Below are 21,518 nucleotides of genomic sequence, written 5' to 3'. Positions count from 1 at the left end.
AGGAATGTTCTTTGTTTGAGATGGAGGTGGCCATTTGGCTGTCTTGACTGTAAAATATCCTGGCCATACACATACAGTACATACAACGCCAATGACTATAAAATACAGAGAGGCATATGAATCTTTCGACCAGCCACCACCCCTGACCTACAAGGAAAACGGTGGTTGGCCGGACCACAGGATAACCACAGACAGGAGAGGCTGTGAAATTCCCGAAAGCCGGATTTGAAGTCTGTCTGAGTGACACAAAAGCTAAATATCACATAAGATTAAGATAAGATTAGCATTTAGGAAATTATTATCTAGATTCTTACAGTTCCCTCTATGACGCTATGAAGCCATACTGAGCATCATATCAACTTTCCTACTCCGAGTCCCACCTAAAGAGGTGGCCAATATAATAATAATAATAATAATAATAATAATAACTAGATGTACCGCAGAGCGGTACAAAATATGACCGCCGCCCAGTCCAGCACATTTTTTCCACAAAAATAAATCACGCTGAAAGGCCTATATGATTCTAACGGTCTCACTAAATTGCATTATCCACACTCAATTCTCACTGGTATCTGCTACACAACAAGTACCAAAACATGATTAGTTTATAGATTTCACATGTAAAATTCCTTTTATACAACCCCACCCCCATCTTGCCTGTTCATAATTCTGAGAAATTCTTGAATATGTGTCATACGTATGATTACTGTGAATGTATGTGTGTGCGTGTATATCTGCTTATGCACATGTGTGCACATGGGATGGGTTAACATGACCCCTGGAGGCAAACATACAGAAAAAATTGGTCATCCTAGGCCCTACGGTTCTCAAAATATTCACAGAAAACTGTGTCTGCCCTACCCTCCTTTCGGGGGGTCCAGTCCAGCGGGGGGGCTACAGATTAAAACGAAAAACAATGGCCACCAAGTTTCATGTACCCCAGTCTTTCAGTGTCCCGGGAATCCTTGTTGGTGTACGGTCACTAAATGTACACATAAATAATTTTATTGTAAGGCCCTCCATGAACGAAAGTTCACAAAACTTGGCATGCATTCGGAAGGTGTCATAATGATCCTACACTTTCAATTTCGTGCAGTTTTGACCATGTCAGCCAGAGATATTGTGATGAAAACACTTAATTTTTTGCTTTTTAATTTTTAACTAGGTGGCGCTATACATGAAATAAGTGGTAATGGGATGGGTTGACATGCCCCCTTAAGACCAACATACAAAAAAAAGGTGGACCTCCTAGGCCCTATGGTTCTCGAGATATTCACAGAAAACTGTCTCCGGCCACCTACAGGCCAGTTGGTGTATAGTAACATAAATTAATTTATTGTGTGGCCCCCCATGAACGGAATTCCACGAAACTTGGCGTGCATTCAGAGGGTGTCATAATGATCCTACACTTACAATTTCGTGCAGTTTTGACTATGTTAGGTCACAAATACCTGTGATTACAACACCTCATTTTTACTTTTTTGTGTTTAACTAGGTGGCGCTATACATGAAATGAGTGGTTATGGAATGGGTTGACATGGCCCCTTGAGCTCAACATACAAAAAAAAATGGTCCTCCTAAACCTTACGGTTCTCGAGATATTCACAGAAAACTGTGTCTGCCCTACCCTCCTTTCAGGAGGGTGCAGTCCACCGGGGGGGCTACAGATCAAAACGAAAAACGATAGTTCCATGCTATCCATATGGGGCTACATGCCCACCAAGTTTCGTCTACCCCGGTCTTTCAGTGTCCCGGGAATCCTTGACGGAAATTTGGACATGCGAAAAAGAAAAGAAAAAAGAAAATCTGACTAAACCTATATGACCGCCGCTTCGCTGCGCGGCAGTCATAATAATAATAATAATAATAATAACTAGAAAATGTAATTGTGAGTAAAATTACCAGTACATGAAAATGCTAAACATATATTAACATAAAATGCAAAGCAAACTTTTATTTTGAAACAGTTGTGGGCAGAGGAAACAGTTGGCGGGAGTTATAGGTGATGACAACTGACAGTTGAAATGGCTAAGCGGTTAAATAGTTGGATAGTTAAGTAGTTAAGTTATTTAGTAGTAAATTATTGTAGTGAGGGCTTTTATTTTGAAACAGTTTTGAAAGAGTTTCCAAAAGAAAGATCTTTCCAAAATAATTTTGATGGACTCTTAATAGGGCGAACAGAATTTCTGCCACACTCTGAGCAGGTCTTATCGCTTGTAAAATAGCTGTTCGGGTAGGAACACTTTTTTTGCCTAGTTAATGGCTTAAAAAAGCAATTTACTTTGTCATAACAAACAAAGTTACCCCCCAAAGGCTATGCTGTATATTCAGTTCTACATATTCTGGTCTTACTCAAAACTACACCGATATTTTTATCATTAGGCTTATCACATTCAAAAATAGTTCTATGTCTATGGGCAACACTTGCCGATAATCAGAGACACCTGTCTGATTTCCAGTGACCTGTTCGGGGGCAGCCGTCGCCTACTAGTTAGCACTTCGGACCTGTAACCGGAGGGTTGCCGGTTCGAACCCCGACCAGTAGGCACGGCTGAAGTGCCCTTGAGCAAGGCACTTAACCCCTCACATGCTCCCCGAGCACCGCTGTTGATGCAGGCAGCTCACTGCGCCGGGATTAGTGTGTGCTTCACCTCACTGTGTGCTGTGTCTGTTTCACTAATTCACGGATTGGGATAAATGCAGAGACCAAATTTCCCTCACGGGATCAAAAGAGTATATATACTTATTGTTCTCCGTTGGTCTCTAGTGATTGTTGCCCCCACCATGATGGCGGCGTTATTTAGGCTACGGAGTGGAGTGGAGCCCAATGCAGCATCTAGCTTTCTGTAGGCCTATATGGTGGAGACTCAGGTCAACAGTGGATATACACTACATCTCCTGTAGAGGGAGACACAGGACAAGGAGAAACTAGACTGCATTTCCGGCGGGAACTGCGAAAGTGTGCTTGCCCTGGTCCGGTCACCAACCAGGTCTTGCACCACCACGCATCTTGCACCTCTCAAACTGGGCTATCAGGTAACCTAGAGAAAAATTTGAAATTATGAAATATGACTAAGGCATTAAAATGTTGCTTGTTTGTCAGGATACTTTTTCACTGATTTATTTAAAAAATATGATCTATGAGTGTGAATGTTATATATTCCATCCCGTAATTCTGTTTTACTGGTTTATTTGACAAATAATCTATATGGATTTGCTCTATAAAGACCTTACGTCTGTTTGGGATTGTTTTGAGAGCCTATTGATGTATCTCAGAATAAAGGAATGTCCACAACATTAGTGATGTTTTTTTGTGTGTGTAAATGTATTTTACTTAACTCATTGAATGTAGCTGGATACTCATGAACGCATGTCTCTAATAGCCACAATAGGAGTAATTTTAGCAACACCGTATTTTGTGTGGCCCATAACGACCCAGTGGATCATGAAAATGTGCCAAAATTCACATTCCTTGCTTGTTGTTGGTACATTAATCCCATTCAGATTGCCACTTATCTGAGATGTAAGAGTTCAGTATAGGTTTAAGGTCTGGGGCAGGGATTTGACATTCTGTGACTTCTTCATTGAGCGCTTGCTTAACTGCACTGTCCGCTTTCTCATTTCCCCTCAGACCAACATGGCCTGGGACTCAAGTTCTGGTTCTTTAGACGTTCTAGTTGATCAAGCTCAGCTTTGGTTGTACTTTTTGCTTGACATTAAAGCCTACTGGAAAGATTTTTAATTTATCCCTCTCACCCATAGTTTTCTATTTATTTACAAATGTACATAGGCCTACTGTAATTACATTTATACATAATTATTCTACTGATCTTTATACTATTCATCCTGCACATAGACTTATTCTTACTACTCTTATAATGAATGTTGTTTCTGCACTACAATGACACTGTTTCCACACTGCACATAGCTGTATGTTATGTACATATCTGTTATATATTTGTCATATTGAATATCCATATTTATTCTGTTTTATTATATTCTGTTAATACACTGCATATATCTATATTATTATTTCTACTATTATAATGTTACTGCTACATCTACATACATTATTCTACTTATTGTATGAGATAACTGCTAATACACTGCACATATTTATATTTAATTCATATTACTCTAAACCACCTTCTGTAAATCAACTGTATACTACTGTCTACATTGCACGATATTTCTTGACCTGTCTCTGTATATTTCAAGTCAAGTCAAGTCAGTTTTATTTTTAAAGCGCATTTAACATGCACAGAGTGCAACCCAAAGCGCTCCACAAACAAGACACATAACAAAAAGATAAAATATGCTGGGTGGAGCGGCGTAGTCGCCAGCGTGCCCGTGATATCAAGACATGACAAATACATTTAAAAAATAACAAACACAAAAGATGCTGGATTTCATCACCTTTCTATACTTTGCATCACATTGCATGCATACTGTAGCTACATGAATCACAGCTAAGATCCTTGGTTGCTATGAAGGCCAGTCGTTCTAAATGGATGGTTGCTATGGCCAAAGGCCAGTTATCTCTGCCGTTGTCAAGCGGGCATATCCTAACCTTATCTTATTTGAAAAATCTCTATTTTACTTAGCCTACTTCCATACAGTGAGTCCCATTAAAGGAGAATTCCGGTGTGATATTGACCTAAAGTGTGTTGAAACATGATACCGAGTGTGAACGTATGTCTCATAGCCCATCTCGGCTTGTCCCCTGCACTCCAAAATCTGGCGCTAGTTAGCCGATGCTACCAACAGCTTTTTCAATGGTGGTGCTTCGGCATCGGGCTAGCCATGCAAATAAATCACTGTTTTACACCATTTACGAGGCTCAATGGATCTCCACACTTCATTGGTAGACTTCCGAGGGCCCTGACATTTAAAACGAGACATTGAGAACTTTGAAAAAGCACTGGTACTTTACTTACAAGACGATTTATGCAGACAGTATCTTCACAAAGTTTAGCGTTTGCAGCCATCTTGAATTTAATCACGATAAGTCGAGCGACGAGTAAGAATGAACAGGTATGATAAGGGATCAGATTCCAAAAATAATTCTGTGGAAATGCATGGATTCCATTTTCTTCCAGTAGCAGCAGTCCTAAAGTTACAAGTGACATAATCTCATATTAAATGACCATGGCATTACGCTAAACAACATAAATCCCAATTAGCAACATACATCTCCTCCTCCCTATAGCTAGCCACACAAGAAATTAATGATACTAAATCTCTGCTTAGCATGCTTCTCCGCTTAGCATTCTAATAACAGAAGGGGCACATTTATGTTGACCACTACAACATGACTCATTATGTCTGTAACTCTATAAAACACTTACTTTCATAAAGGAAGCACACCATCCAGCACATACACATGGAAACCGATATTTTAGGTACTTGGCCACAAACTCAAAACGTGTCTCTCTGAAGCTCTGTTCTAGAATCTTTGCTCTGAAGGCTGCGTTGCTAGAAAACATCAAATAAACGAAATGAGGGTCTTTTCAAGGTATTAAAAGTGTACATGTGATTACGAATGGATGTGTATGGTTTGCAATTAGAATAAACAAGAAATAACATTTCCAATAATTTCCCATGATAAATTACATAATATTTGCACCTTCCTTACTTGTGAATCTCACACGTATTTAGTGAAATGTAATACAACATTGCCACCTAGAGTTCAGATGTAGGCTATTTAACATTAACGTGACATTTCCTGCTTATTCTTTCGTCAACTCCATGCTTTTAGGAAAACAATCTTTTTTTTTTAAAGTATATTTTTGGGGCTTTTATGCCTTTAATGCGATAGGATAGTGAAGAGTGACAGGAAGTAAGTGGGAGAGAGTCTCGGGGGGCGGGAATTGAACCCGGGTCGCCGGCATATGGTGCAGGTGCCCCAGCCAGTTGCGCCACTGCTGGGGCCTGGGAAAACAATCTTTTTATCATAGTTCCCTCTTCAATGAGCGATTACCAGCTCGTTTTTGTAACAGAGATAGCTGTTTATTGTCCCTAGGTTTACAGAAACACCTATTCATATTAATACGTATGGAGTGCTGCCGACCACTGTTCATTACATGGCCCAGAATGCCTTGCATGTCTTTACAACAAAACAACACAGTAAAACCTAAATGCCCGTAAACATATGAATTTGCATACTTGTAACATTTTTAATAATACTCTCCCATCATGATATTTAACAATAATGAAATTGGTTATTGTCCGCGATTCACATTAACTGTAGGCCATCACCGCCAGTACATTGTAAACGTTTTTTACAACTTGTGTGCCTGCGCCACATTTGATTCCTACGTTTTGCCTGCATGGATGCGCGGTTGAGTGCACATCTAAATAATATGCAAGATGCAACAACCATTTCTAAGAGCCCTATAAACGGCAATTTCTGGCATTACTACTAGAATGCATTATTTATGTTGAAAGACATGTGAAAGAAATGAATGACACAGGCTTGCACAAATTCATCATTTAAAATAAAACGTTTCACTTTCGCTATCATTGCAAGAATAGGCTACAATGGAAAATGTTTCAAAGTTCCCTGTTTCAAGACTCCAAAAATGTATTGGAACGAAAAAATGTAATGTAAATGTATTTCCTTAGCCTGTGCGACACCTTTCCAACAAGTTTTGTGAAAATTGTACCGGTATAGCTTTTGCGAAATTGTTGACAGCCCTACCTCACCGCAGTAGGGTGCAGTAAATGGAAGCTTTTAATAGCGCACGCCACTAACGAAAAACGGAAAACCGACACCAGGACAAACCACTCAGGGGTGTAGGCTACTTTGGAACCATCACTAGGTCACTAATTTGTGCATTATTTACGTTTGATTACATTTCAGATGATGGTGCGTGTTGGTTTCCTGTAGGCCTAGTAGGCCTATAGCGTTTTTTTCTTTATTTATTTTTCTATGTCGGTATATTGGGGGGGGGGGGGGGGGGGGCATTTTAGTCATATTTGAACATTGGGGGGGACACGTCCCCCTCAATGTCTATGGTGACTACGGCCCTGCTCTATTTTAATTCCAAAGGCCAAGGGAACTTTATTAGGATGCATAGTATCCTGGATCCATGAACTAACTGGCCTTAAAAAATAAAAATCTGCCTATGGGATTTTAACATAGGGGGTTCCTTAGTTATGCCCCCTGTATTTTAACGAATAACCTTTATTTATTTACAATAAATGATTCATTCATAAAGAAAATGTATGTCCTTAAAGGTTAGATTTTTCCTCATTTTTTAATTAAGGCATTAAAACCAATTTACAAAAGATGATTGTTTTATTCCTCTTTTTATTAAACTTTAGCATGGGTGCCTAAACTTTTGCACACACTGTACATCTGTCATGCCAGTTCTTTGCTACTTGTGAGAGCTGTGAGTGCAATAATGTTTTGGGGTGTCACTTAAGAACATGTTTGAAGATAAGAAAGAGGTTGAATAAGAAAGTGAGGAAATGTGTAGGCTTAAATAACATATAGCCTAGGCTTCCAGATAGACAAAGGCAAAACCTAATTTATAAACGTTAATATGGTGCTATTGCAACCCCATCTCACACCCTAATCAAGGCAACACAAGGTCGAGGTTCAATAAAGTCAGTCCTGTAAACTAAGATTAATCTTATTTGTGTCTACAAATAATATACAAACCATAACACATAAAAAACGCTTAATAAACTAAGTGCATGTTGAACAGATATGCCTTTAGACCCCTCTTGAAAGACCCAAAACTATCACAGGAAGGAAGAGCACTTGAGGCTACATGCTCAGAGAAATTAAGTCGGTCATCAGTTACAACGCCCAAGTTACGTGCCGATCTAGTTTAGGTCAGTGAAGATGAGTCAAGCTGGATGTTAATCTGTTGGGGAATAGCTGTTTTTGTTGGAAGCACCAAAAACCGTAAACTTAATGGTAAAATATTATTATTCAATTAAATGTAAGGTAAAATTCAGACAGTCACAAAACCTAACAATGCCTATCTTGGCCACTAGGGGTCACTCTTGCATCCATGCCACTGAGCTACTGAGCATCAAATCCACATTCCTTCTCCGAGTCCCACCTAACGAGGTGGTCAATGTAATAATAATAATTGTATTTAAGAACACCACAGCCAAGGGCACAGTCTAATATCAATCTACATTATGGCATCTCACATTCAAACATAAGTAAATCCAGTGACGGTTCTAGGATTTTTCTGAGACAGGAGCCATAAAGGGGCCACATCATACACTGAGGGGCCAAGAACTGGTCAACATCCATACACAGAAAATCCCTTGTTCAGTAAGGCAGAGGCACGTTGTCTACGTGATATGCAGGACTATACGCAGTATACCCAAAGTCCTTTTAGGCAAGTCCCTCCACTCGACTGCCATATTGCAACGCTTTTTGGGCACTCATCGGGCATCCTATTCGGCAGAAATGTGCGTGCGCAAGGCTTCACGACACCAATCTTGCTCCAGCGGCGAGTTCACAACACATGATTGGCATGATGTCTTCACAACACACCATATGATTGGCTCAATGTATTCACATCACACCACATGATTGGCTCAATGTATTCACATGTTGACGTTTTGCCGAGGAAGCCTTGCAACAACAAGCTACAAACTAGCCCCATGCATTTCTATGGAGGATTTTTTTGAGTGCTGTGTCTCCTCATTAGAAAGTCTCTGGTATACCCACTTAAAAAGCATCACCATCTCAGTATACCCACTTAAAACAGACAAGGATAGGTATTAATATTTGGGGTTGATCACAGTATACCCACTACAGCTAACTAGACTACACCACAGCAGTAAGGTGCATACCTTTCACCAGTCTTACCTTGTTCAAATACTTGAATGCTAAATGCTAAAAAACAAAAAAGCCAATACAATTCTTAACAATTTTCCCATTTATTTATAATGTGCATTGAAAACACAATATAAAACTAAAATATAATAGACACTTGGAAATACATTGATATTTTAAACAGAAATCATACATCATCATACACACATTTTTCGTTCAATAAAACTGTTTCCCCTTTTGTTGATAAGAGAAACCACTTTCACTGCCAGTTTGCGTACATTAAAACAAACACACACACACACACACACACACACACACACACAGCATGTGAGCAACAACTACATCATATTTACACAATTTTTTCCACAACTTATTTGGAATGGTCTTTGAAGCCACCGTCTTGCTTCCAGTTAGAAAAGCCTGATTCTGATTTGAAGACTGACGATGGGTCATTTGAAAGCGGAAATTACGGAAGGGGTAGCAAAACACTAAAGATGGAATATTCCTACCATTTGAAGTCTTTGTATTAGAAGTCATTGAGTGGCCTCTTCCTATTTCCATGCTGCATCTTGCGGAATACCAGTTTAGGAGAGGTTGCACAGAACCATCTGCTCTAGAATGGGAAATGTCTGGAGAGAAGAAAATGAAACAAGTTTGAGTAACTTAATTGTTATTAACTTTCATAACTCACTGTCAACCTGGCGTTTCTAAAATGAATGACAAAATATGCTCACTGTAGTGGCAATAGGAAATAGCATCATACCATTAGGAGCAGCTATGCTTGGTGACTGGTGGTTCTGAAGACTGTGGGTTGAAGTCAGCTCCTGCGCCATCCCAGTCTGTAGGTGTAGGTTTCACAAAATCCATGCTTGTATTCAGCATGTCGTCTGGCAACTGTAAAACCAGTTATTATTTTTTAAAATCATATAAAGCTTGAGTGAATAGAGTAGAAAATGTAACCAATTTATCTCAATGAAACTCTCCTTGACCTAACACTTTGAGACAGAATTCATGCGAAGCCCATGAATCAAATAAACTCAGAATAGTGGTTAATAACCTTGCAATGATAGCTCACATTAACTACAAAAACGTAGTGTTAGCTATTAGGCATGTATTCTCATGTTCATGTTAGCCGCTGCCAAACGTTTTCCTGAAGCAAAAAAAAAAGGTAATTTGGTAAGGCGCACGCACTAGCACATGCAATATTATTAATTTTGGACCCCAAACAAACAGGATGTCCTTTTCTCTGCATTTCATATAACACCATTTCAAACACTTCATACATTACCTTTCCATACATAAAATCTATCAGCATGCTAACAAACAATCACACCTCAACTCAAGTAACCTAACGTTAAGTTAATGTTAACAGTTAACTGACTAAGTCAGTTAACAGTTCACTGCAAGCTTGCTGCTGCTTCGTAATTTAATTGACAAACTTAACATATTGTGACAGCAACAAATAAACGTCCCTTTCACATAATGATGATAACCAACATAGAGATTTGTGACTCACCAAGAAACTTCTGTGGAGGATGAAACGCTGCCATCGGTTCTTCACGTTAGAATTCTAGCTGATACTTTCGTTAGCCAAATGTATCGGTTCTTCACGTTAGCTGATACTTCCGTGAGCCAAATGTATCGTTTCTTCACATTAGCAGAGACATTTCTGGTTAGCCAGTTTTACAGTTCACTGTGTGCTTTAGCTTTCAAGCTTCATAGGTGCATTACTGCCACCAGTTGTTTGGGAATGTAATTGCATCTCTGATCGTCGTTCTCAACAAGTTTGACACTTATTGATGATTGACGGTACAGGGGCCAGTCAGGGGCCAATGAGATTTCAGATGGGGCCCGGGCCCCTGTGGCCCCGCCCCTAGAACCGCCCTGAGTAAATCTTAAATGGGCCAAAATGGTCATCAAACATTAGAGCATGTATCTAAACAATTTTAGACCATTGGCACATAACTCTGTTGCTATTAAGTGATTTGAGTGTCTCGTATCGACCCACAAACTCAGGCACATATGGACATATTACAGTTTGCTTAAAGACAGAAACAGGGAGTGGAAGATGCCATCCTGAGTGGAATATATAAACACCTTGAACTATCAGCTTCATATGTGTGCATCCTAGTACAGTGGATCCAGGACTTTGTAAAGCCCCCCTAAAGAGTTGCTTACCTTACACCAGCGGTTCCCAAACCTTTTTTCCCCGCGGACCATCTTCTACATCCTGACTCGGCTCGCTTACCCCCACCATCCGAAAAGTAACACATTCTATTGACGCATTCCATGCATCATGTTTAATTAGCCGCCCTACATGGTAACAAACAACAAAATCAAAATGTGCAACTGGTCTATGAGCTCTCACACTAAAAAAACAGTGTGGAGAACAACTTTTTTTTCGCGCAGTCTTTTCTGTCTCCTTCCTTTCTTTTATCCCCCTGCGGTCCACCTCCACATCCCATCGTTACCTGTCTCCTGCTGTTTCTCTCGCTTCTCTTCTTCGATTACTTTAATTACTCTATTTGGGACAGTGTCCCTATTTTTAATCAGTTTTCCATGTTTGCGTAGCCTTCTAAATAGCCTATAGGCCTGCGAAACTAACGCACCAGATATTCTGGCTACCAGCAGGAAATCACATGCATTGTGGGTAGCTTATTTTTTCAATGAAACATAGCCTGCTATAGAGTTTACAAATGATTTCCTTTAATTTCACGTTTCCATATCATTATCACCCGATTCAAAATTATGTATTATTTATTAATTCATTCGATTATTAAACACCTTCCCGACATTGCCCTTTTCATCTCGCGTACCCCCTAGTGGCAGCTCACGTACCACAGTTTGGGAATCCCTGCCTTACACTAGTAATGTTTCCAAAACTAGATGTACCGCATAGCGGTACAAAATATGACCGCCGCTCAGTCCTGTACATCCGTTCCGCGAAAATAAATCACACTTCAGTTTGTCTCCATCTTTTACTCCATCCCTCACTCTTGAAACTTTTGTGTATGCTTGTTTGGCATGCCTGAGTGTGTGTGTGCGGCTGCACAGAAAGTAGCCTACTGGTGCTGAAAAGGTGAATAGATTGTAGAATAGCCAAAGAAGATTGTTATAAAACCTTTAAAATCTCTAAACAATCACAAGTAGGGCAGTTCATCACAGTTCATCCATTGCAACTGGATTGATGAAAGGTCACTTACACCTGTAGGCTACATTGTATTTGGGAAAAGCAACAGGTATCAGCATAATGTTATTTATTTATTTATTTATAAACAAAAACATCTCTGTCAGTTCCATGCCGTTTTCAACAGCTATCAAAAACAAAGGTCATTTTTGGATGGATGGATTTTTTTGTGAATGTTTCTTCTTCTACATAAGATTTTAGTCATCTTTAGTTCATGTAATACTTTATTGTCAATGCACAAATTAAGTAACAGTAGTCTGAAACGAAATGCTGTTTTACATCTAACCAGTGGTGCAAATAACTGACATGTCCAAATGGGCCTTGATGAAATGCGTCGCTAGACTGTTCATACACATTTTAACGGGCCAAAGTTGAAGAGCTGTTGTCCGTTATTGTTCGTGCAAATATAGGCTGATTCATGTTCCCTTGCATTGTGTAACTGAGGTCCATGGCTAGTCTGGCTTTCACCAGACCAAGCTCAATCTTTTAAGAAATCAAAAAATAAATAGCGGGCAGATCAGGCTGGGTTCACCCAGCCTAGTCCATAGGCACCCGATATTGTTTAATTTTCCGATTAAGATATCCACGCTCTGGCTATTCTAAATGCAAAAATGCATCAGAGAGCTATGACAAAACTGTAACTAGCAAACTAGATCCTAATAGAAAGCTGTTAGCTTCCCTAAGCTACAGGTAGGCTTATAAGGTAGGCCTATTTACAACATAAATTGTCAATAGGCTATGCTGGCGACACAAATAAAATCTCCTTTGGAAACCAATGGCTTAGCCTACGCCTTACAGTATCAAGTGGACTTAAACTGCCATATCGTGGCGAAAAGTTGTAATACAATTCACGCAGCTCCATGAGTCAAGGAAAGCGCGAATGAAGTAGCCTGTTAACAGTAGTAGTCTGTTTTAATTTCACAGACTACAACTACCAAGCTGGAATCAAAGCACATCGATTCCCCTCTCACACCCTGAAGGCACAAAACAAAATAAACAGGCGTCTCAGTCTCACGCATGTATAGGCAAAACTGTATCAGACCGGTGTAACGTTGGTAAATTTTCCATTGCACAGAATGATTTTTGTAGCACGTGCAAAAAAAGACAGTCGAAAGATACAATTACAGTGCTGCTATCAATTTGCTTGGTATAACCGCATTTATAGTTTTCTACAAATGCAATCAATCAAATTGGCCTCCATCACTCAACAAACGCTAACGGTAACAATACCTAGGTCCTTATTGATATTATAAGATTAACGTACCTGCAGTAAAAACCAAGCATGTCCGATAAACATCCTCAGATTTATTTCGGCTTCAAGAAGAAATGGGAATTACATTTTATGTGAACATCGTCCTATCCTTATTAGACGTTCTCTGCGGTAAACTACAGTCCTTGTAGGAAGCGTCCATTGTTTTTCCAACCCACTTTTAACTTCCAACAAAATTACGTCTCACTGCAATGATGCACCATCTAGTCAAACGACTACTTATCGCCAATACTGGAAATGCAGCCATGATGATGATGATGAATATTTATTTTGGCTTTCTTTTAATCCTACTGAATTTGTAATTATGTATCGGCTGTTCTAATACCGATAGTATGTGGGTGCCTGTGTGTGTGTGCATGTGTGTGCACCGCCATCTACAGGCCAATGAGTGTACAGTCAATAAATGTACACATAACCTAATTTTTTTAGACCCCCCCCCCCCCCATGGATGAAATTCTACGAAACTTGGCATACCCCCAGAGAATGCCAGGTCAATCATACACATAAAATTTGGTGCAGTTCTGAACATCTTAACTGAAGATAGGAGCGAATAAAGCAGAATAATATTGCATTTTCATTTTTTAACGGGGGGGTGCAAATCACAAATGAGTGATTATGGGCCAGGTTAATGTGGGCCCTTGAGACCAACATACCATAAAAGATTCTTCATCCTCAGTGCCACGGTTCAGGTAGTTATTTAGGAAAAACTGCTTTTTTTGCGGTTCGGGGGGCCCAGCACGGGGGGGGGGGGGGGGGGAGTGGGGGGGAGTGGCCCCCGGGGACGAAACAAAATTTTTCCGTAAAAGTCTAGTGGGGCTACATACCCACCAAATTTCATGTGCCCCGGTGGTTCGGTGTCCCGGGTATCGTTGACCAAAAATTCAGGAAGTAGATGACGGGGGGGGAAAAAAACAAAAACTTTGATAATCCCTATATGACCACTTTGCTAGCGGCGGTCATAATAATTTTGATGGCACATAGACTCTTCATAGGGCGAACAGCATTTTTGCCACACTCTGAGCAGGTCTTATCGCTTATAAAATAGCTATTCGGGTAGGAACATGGACGGATGAACTGTATTAAGGGCCCCCCACTAATTGACGCATATGTGTGTGGGGGGGGGGGGGGGGGGGGGGCAGGGGGTCCTCTCCTAGAAATGTTTTAACTTGTTTGATGTGATTTCTTGTATTCTGGTGCATTTTGGGGATGGCTAATACTAAATTCAATCAGATTCATAGCCTACATCCTGATTTGTTGATATTGAGGCAATGATTCCATGCAAAGGCTTGGGCTTCAGGGCCCCCTGACCCCTCGGGCCCCTGGGTCTGGGCCCGGTAGGCCCGTGCAGTAATCCATCCCTGGGTAGGAACACTTTGTTAGCCAAGTTAATGGCTTATAAAAGCAATTTACTTTGTCATAGCAAAGTTATCCCCCAAAGGCTATGCTGTATGCTATTCAGTTATACATACTCTGATGTATAACAGGCATTAGAGGCCTATTTACAATCAGTTGTGTACAATCTGAAACAATGGTATGATATGATTCTGATAAGGGGTTGAGGATTCCCTCTTTATAAATATTTGATGAAAGAAAACAAGACAAGGTTGTTTTAATTTGCTGCATGACTTTACTTCCATCAAAAGAAAAGTACAGAATCATTCACTGTAGAAATTCTCATCTAGGGAACAGTTTTTTTTTGTGCCTTTTTATTTCTTGCAAGATAGCTATTTACAAATGATGTATGATCATTCCACTAGAAGTTACAAATGCACTGCAACTCACAAAACCTTTCAGAATGCAAAGGTTGTAAGTAGGCTGTAAGTAAGATGTTCAGTGAATGTTAGACAAACATTTTCTTTTTAGAGCTGTGAGGCCGACTTAGCCCGGATCTCTGTGAAGGAGCAGGAACTCCCATTACTGGTTGCGTGTTCATGACACGTATACAGTTATAGTGTGTTATGCACTTTCTCTGCAGATATTTGATGACAGTAATACACACTTATGCTCTGTGTGTTTTTCCTCTTCACTGCTGGCCTTGGTAGACTATGCAGATGACTGATGTCTCATTGAATCAACTGTAGTTTTGAGAGGGTGGTGCATTTACGCACACTTCTTCTTAATGGAAAGCATTTCATTAAAATAAACAAAGATATGTTAGATATACAATATATACTGTACAAAAAGTCCCATTTGTTTCTCTTTTCCAAGTTCCAAGTGATGGCATGTGTTGGGGAAATTATGCAGGTGCCACAGACGAGACTTCTGTTTTGGATGTGGATACTTCGGATCCATCATCACCCGCCTTGCCAAAGAGCTGCATGATGCATGAACGGAACTGAAAGGTGGAATTTAGAAATTTGTTTAGTTTAGATTTTAGATTTGGGCTAGACAAAGTAAAACTTAGAAAATCAGCATTTTGTGGTTAAATACAACTCACCTGTCGGTTCATGAAGACATAGATAATGGGGTTATAGATGGTGGCGCTCTTGGCCATGTAGGCAGGCATGGCTGCAAGCAAAGGATGGAATGGATATCCTGGGTTAGCTGCACCGAAGCAGGCAAAGGCTGTATATGGTCCCCAGCAGACGCAGTAGGCAACGATCATGACAACCACCATCCTGGACACTTCCTTCTCAGCCTTCTGTGTTGACTCAGAATCCTTCTGCTGCTGGGCTACCTGTTAGTGAGAAAAAAAAGATCCCATTTCACATAAAAGTCACTCTGTTTAAATGGTTAAACCATATTAGTTTCGGACAGAGAACAACCAAACGTACAGCGCGGATGGCGAGCCAGACAGCAATGTAGCAGAGGATGATGATACCCAGGGGAATGAAGCAGCAGGTGATCATCAGGACAACCATGTAGGACTGGATCCCAGGGACCTCGGGTCCACTGAACACATCAGGTCCACATGAGGTCTTCAGGCCATGAGGCCAATACCTAACAAAAAAGAAAAACAAAGAGCATGAGCATATTCATACATAAAAATTCAGGGTAGTGAGATACAAGATGTTCAAAGAATGGTCCAGGTGTGGAGAACAAAAATGCAAACCTACCTGCTCCAGCCAAAGACGGGAGGTGCACACCAGACTGCTGACCACACCCATGAGAAGACAATTCCTCCTGTGGCCCATTTGGCATCAAACTTGACATTTCCAAAGGGTTTGCACACAACCACCCATCTCTCCCAAGAAATGATAGTCAGGGACCACAGAGCAGCAATACCTGTTGGAGGAGCCAGTGGTACAGTAAATAAAAGAGTAAACAGAAAAGAAACTAAATGCAGCATACTGTTGGATTCCCTGGTTGTTGCGTTGTGTTTTAGTTCTAATGTCTGTATTGAAGATGGTCTATAAAGCTTGACGGCTGGATCAGGATCGGCAATTAGATGATGATTTATTGTAGATGGTAAAACAATGAATAACAGAACACAGGCTAAGTGTCGAACAGTAAAACTGCACAGAGTCTAACAGTCGTGGTTGTTATTAGCATCGGGCTGCTTGAGCGTCCTGACAGAAGGTGCTCCCCGAGTCGCTTCCTCGATCCGTATCAGAGTCTAAGCCTAAGACAAAGCCTGTTATAATAAAACATACAAACGTAAATCATGCCAACGTGGCAGGTGCCAACCAGTGTACAAAACCGGCCCTGACCAGATGGAAATACTAGCCCGAACAGAACAACACGCTATCTCCTTTGGCCCATGTTATCACTGATGTTCCTGAGCACCAGGGCAGTATGATCTTCTTGATGGTAAAAAGACACAGGCCTAAGCCTCCCTTAGTGTCAATATCTGGTCAGGCTTTTGATATTAAACAAAGTTATACTGTATACAATGGTATGGACCTCTCCCTGTTGTATACTACACACAGAAGTAACATATGAACACATCAGAATACAGTGAGAATACCCCAGAATTCTACAATACTCTAAATCATTGCTATAACAGTTATTTCTATTAAAGCAAACTGTTTATTATACTATGTACCCAATCAGCATTTAACATTGAGATTTCAATACTACTCAACAATTTGATTTCGAGACTACTGTAATGTGAAAAGATGTCATTTAAAATTAATTTATGGATTCATAAATAGACAGCGAGTGAAACATATTGTCCTTTACCGCAGGTAGCCACAGTGTAGCCTTCAAGAATACAACAGGTGTGCCCCAGGATAAAGTAGCCGTTTATCTGGTTAATCACACTGATGGTGCTGGCTATGACTGTTTCCCCAAGATCAGCAATAGCCAGATTGACCAAAATCCAGTTGAGAGGGTGACGGAGCTTCTTGAACTTTGCTGTAGCCACCAGCACCAGGCCGTTGGTGAAAACAGAGGCAGCGACCACAAAGAACATCCAAAGTGTAGCGATGTTGTAGACCCATCTTGGGGCAATTTGGTAGTTGGGTCCCTCAAATGGATCTATGGAAACAGAAGATAGTAAACACTCTGAACATCACTACATCAGAACACAGAACTCTACATTGTTGCCTTTTTTTCCACTGCCGGGCACAAAGTGTTACAAAAGTATTCCATTGTGCCGAAGTTGCAAAAAGGCCATAAAGACATCCCTTAAGGTATAAATTGTGTGGCACTTACCTCTAGTATTATTTGCATTTGTGTAGGTGAACATTGATTCCCTTGTAGATTCATCTCCCCTTCTCCTCGCAGCAAAGACTGCATCCTCCCACTGCTGCGCCATGTTGTTGGGTTGATAAGGGTTGTTATTCCGTGCGTGTCTCTGGTGACTTAAATTTATTTGTTTGGCTTTTAATAGTCCAGCAGACCTCTACTGTCAACTGCTCTCAGTGGACCGTGTGGTTGGAGGTGCCTGCAGATGTCTGATGAGCAACATGCTGATTTTTATATTTTGTATGACGTCACTATCATTAAGTAGCTTCGAGGTCATTGGAGTAACTTGGCCCAATGTCAGACCTATCTAATCTCTAAGTCTCTAAGCTTTTCCGAAAGCTTCTCCTTTGCATCCAGATAATCTTGAGTAACATTGCTTGGATTTCATGACATCCGATTTATTTGATTTAGTCTGAGAGAGGATTTTCAGTACTAACCTACTGCTGCTTGTGCTACTTTTGCTGGCATGTCCTCAAACTTTAATTTGCAGAGAGATACAAAAAATGATGGCTCTTGTGATCATGAAAGTCCTACATGCTCCTACAACATTTCTCCAGACTTCATTAGTTTGAAGTATTAGCCTGAACAGTTGGAGGATTCTACTGGCCTCTTGACTTTAGGCTCACAAAAGTTAAAATTATGTGGGCAGCGATAAAAATATTAAAATAGTACAGTATATACTGTAGCTCTGTAGCTTACATCTAAAAAAGCTTAAATGTTAATAGCCTAAATGTTATTCCATTGCTGTAAGTCACTTTGGACAAATGCGTCCGCCAAATGAATATATGTAAAAGTAAATACACTATTTCTGGCTCTTACAGTGCTGTTTAGCCACTTAAATATTTGTAACATTTCAGGAGTTTGGACTATGACTTTGTTAAATGTAACCATGTTTGTATAAAAGGCATTAGAGGCCTATTTACAATCAGTTGTATACAATCTGAAACAATGGTAAGATATGATTCTGATAAGGGGTTGAGGATTCCCTCTTTATAAATATTTGATGAAAGAAAACAAGACAAGGTTGTTTTAATTTGCTGCATGACTTTACTTCCATCAAAAGAAAAGTACAGAATCATTCACTGTAGAAATTCTCATCTAGGGAACAGTTTTTTTTGTGCATTTTTATTTCTTGCAAGATAGCTATTTACAAATGATGTATGATCATTCCACTAGTAGTTACAAATGCACTGCAACTCACAAAACCTTTCAGAATGCAAAGGTTGTAAGTAGGCTGTAAGTAAGATGTTCAATGAATATTAGACAAACATTTTCTTTTTAGAGCTGTGAGGCCATCTTAGCCCGCATCTCTGTGAAGGAGCCGGAACTCCCATTACTGGTTGCGTGTTCATGTCACATATACAGTTATAATGTGTTATGCACTTTCTCTGCAGATATTTGATGACAGTAATACACACTTATGCTCTGTGTGTTTTTCCTCTTCACTGCTGGCCTTGGTAGACTATGCAGATTACTGACGTTTCAAAAAGGGTGTCCCATTGAATCGACTGTAGTTTTGAGAGGGTGGTGCATTTGCACACACTAAAGATTATCCATTCTTCTTAACTGAAAGCATTTCATTAAAATAAACAAAAATATGTTAGATATACAATATATTCTGTACAAAAAGTCCCATTTGTTTCTCTTTTCCAAGTTCCAAGCGATGGCATGTTTTGGGGAAATTATGCAGGTGCCACAGAAGAGACTTCTGTTTTGGATGTGGAGACTTCAGATCCATCATCACCCGCCTTGCCAAAGAGCTGCATGATGCATGAACGGAACTGAAAGGTAGAAGTTAGAAATTTGTTTAGTTTAGATTTTGGATTTGGGCTAGACAAAGTAAAACTTTGAAATATAGATTCAGCATCTTGTGGTTAAACACAACTCACCTGTCGGTTCATGAAGACATAGATAATGGGGTTGTAAATGGTGGCGCTCTTGGCCATGTAGGCAGGCATGGCTGCAAGCAAAGGATGGAATGGATATCCTGGGTTAGCTGCACCAAAGCAGGCAAAGGCTGTATATGGTCCCCAGCAGACGCAGTAGGCAACGATCATGACAACCACCATCCTGGACACTTCCTTCTCAGCCTTCTGTGTTGACTCAGAATCCTTCTGCTGTGCTGCTACCTGTTAGCGAGAGGAAAAGATCCCATTTCACATAAAAGTCACTCTTTGTTTAAATGGTTAAACCTTATCAGTTTCGGACAGAGAACAACCAAACGTACAGCGCGGATGGCGAGCCAGACAGCAATGTAGCAGAGGACGATGATACCCAGGGGAAGGAAGCAGCAGGTGACCATCAGGACAACCATGTAGGACTGGATCCCAGGGACCTCGGGTCCACTGAACACATCAGGTCCACATGAGGTCTTCAGGCCATGAGGCCAATACCTAACAAAAAAGAAAAACAAAGAGCATGAGCATATTCATACATAAAAATTCAGGGTAGTGAGATACATGATGTTCAAAGAATGGTCCAGATGTGGAGAGCAGAAATGCAAACCTACCTGCTCCAGCCAAAGATGGGAGGAGCACACCAGACTGCTGCCCATACCCACGTGAAGATAATTCCTCCAGCGGCCCATTTGCTATCAAACTTGACATTTCCAAAGGGTTTGCACACAACCACCCATCTCTCCCAAGAGATGACAGTCAGGGACCACAGAGCAGCAATACCTGTTGGAGGAGCCAGTAGTACAGTAAATGAAAGAGTAAACAGAAAAGAAACTAAATGCAGCATACATTAAATCATTTCTATAACAGTTATTTCTATTAAAGCTAACTGTATACTATATACCCAATCAGCATTTAACAAGACTACTCAACAATGAGATTGAGACTACTGTAATGTGAAAAGATTTAAATTGAAATTATGGATTCATAAATAGACAGCGAGTGAAACATATTGTCCTTTACCGCAGGTAGCCACAGTGTAGCCTTCAAGAATACAACAGGTGTGCCCCAGGATAAAGTAGCCGTTTATCTGGTTAATCACACTGATGGTACTGGCTATGACTGTTTCCCCAAGATCAGCAATAGCCAGATTGACCAAAATCCAGTTGAGAGGGTGACGGAGCTTCTTGAACTTTGCTGTAGCCACCAGCACCAGGCCGTTGGTGAAAACAGAGGCAACGACCACAAAGAACATCCAAAGTGTAGCGATGTTGTAGACCCATCGTGGGGCAATTTGGTAGTTGGGTCCCTCAAATGGATCTATGGAAACAGAAGATAGTAAACACTCTGAACACCACTACATCAGAACACAGAACTCTACATTGTTGCCTTTTTTTCCACTGCCGGGCACAAAGTGTTACAAAAGTATTCCAGTGTGCCGAAGTTGCAAAAAGACCTATCCATAAAGACATCCCTTAAGGTATAAATAGTGTGCCACTTACCTCTAGTATTATTTGCATTTGTGTAGGTGAACATTGATTCCCTTGTAGTGTCATCTCTTCTCCTCGCAGCAAAGACTGCTTCGCCCCACTGCTCTGCCATGCCGTCTGGTTGATCTGGTTTGTTTTTCCCTGCTTCAATTAATAAGTTTCTATTAGTCCAGCAGCCCTCTCTCTGTAGACTGTTGCTGGAGTGGCCTACAGATGTCTGATGTGTGTTTTGCTGCTTTTA

At 40.5% G+C, this 21,518-nt stretch overlaps 2 protein-coding genes across 2 annotated transcripts; both read right to left on the bottom strand.

Annotated features, from left to right (window-relative positions):
• Positions 1 to 15,499: 15,499 nt before the first annotated feature.
• On the bottom strand, positions 15,500 to 18,026 carry LOC121707125 (red-sensitive opsin-1-like). Its single transcript, XM_042089444.1, has 6 exons — positions 17,860 to 18,026; positions 17,386 to 17,682; positions 16,320 to 16,488; positions 16,038 to 16,203; positions 15,701 to 15,940; positions 15,500 to 15,598 (listed from the first exon to the last, which is right to left on the bottom strand). The coding sequence occupies exons 1-6, from the start codon at positions 17,960 to 17,962 to the stop codon at positions 15,500 to 15,502; spliced, it is 1,074 nt and encodes a 357-aa protein (XP_041945378.1). The 5' UTR covers positions 17,963 to 18,026.
• Positions 18,027 to 18,925: 899 nt separating this feature from the next.
• On the bottom strand, positions 18,926 to 21,501 carry LOC121707404 (red-sensitive opsin-1-like). Its single transcript, XM_042089940.1, has 6 exons — positions 21,290 to 21,501; positions 20,811 to 21,107; positions 20,402 to 20,570; positions 20,120 to 20,285; positions 19,782 to 20,021; positions 18,926 to 19,673 (listed from the first exon to the last, which is right to left on the bottom strand). Exons 1-6 carry the CDS (start codon positions 21,387 to 21,389, stop codon positions 19,575 to 19,577), a joined length of 1,071 nt encoding a protein of 356 aa, XP_041945874.1. The 5' UTR covers positions 21,390 to 21,501; the 3' UTR covers positions 18,926 to 19,574.
• Between the last annotated feature and the right edge of the window lie 17 nt (positions 21,502 to 21,518).

This window comes from Alosa sapidissima, chromosome 4 (genome assembly GCF_018492685.1).
Source record: "Alosa sapidissima isolate fAloSap1 chromosome 4, fAloSap1.pri, whole genome shotgun sequence".
Lineage (NCBI taxonomy): Eukaryota > Metazoa > Chordata > Actinopteri > Clupeiformes > Clupeidae > Alosa > Alosa sapidissima.
This window is presented reverse-complemented; position numbering and strand designations above follow the sequence as displayed.

What these genes read in the sequence shown, in the direction of transcription:
- LOC121707125 (XM_042089444.1), bottom strand. Translation starts at nt 17,962, where the DNA reads ATGGCGCAGCAGTGGGAGGATGCAGTCTTTGCTGCGAGGAGAAGGGGA. An exon ending in AAATGCAAATAATACTAGAG is followed by an intron (nt 17,683 to 17,859) that starts GTAAGTGCCACA and finishes CTGTTTCCATAG; the next exon opens with ATCCATTTGAGGGACCCAAC. An exon ending in ATGTCTTCATGAACCGACAG is followed by an intron (nt 15,599 to 15,700) that starts GTGAGTTGTATT and finishes TCCACCTTTCAG; the next exon opens with TTCCGTTCATGCATCATGCA.
- LOC121707404 (XM_042089940.1), bottom strand. Translation starts at nt 21,389, where the DNA reads ATGGCAGAGCAGTGGGGCGAAGCAGTCTTTGCTGCGAGGAGAAGAGAT. An exon ending in AAATGCAAATAATACTAGAG is followed by an intron (nt 21,108 to 21,289) that starts GTAAGTGGCACA and finishes CTGTTTCCATAG; the next exon opens with ATCCATTTGAGGGACCCAAC. An exon ending in CCCATCTTTGGCTGGAGCAG is followed by an intron (nt 20,286 to 20,401) that starts GTAGGTTTGCAT and finishes CTTTTTTGTTAG; the next exon opens with GTATTGGCCTCATGGCCTGA.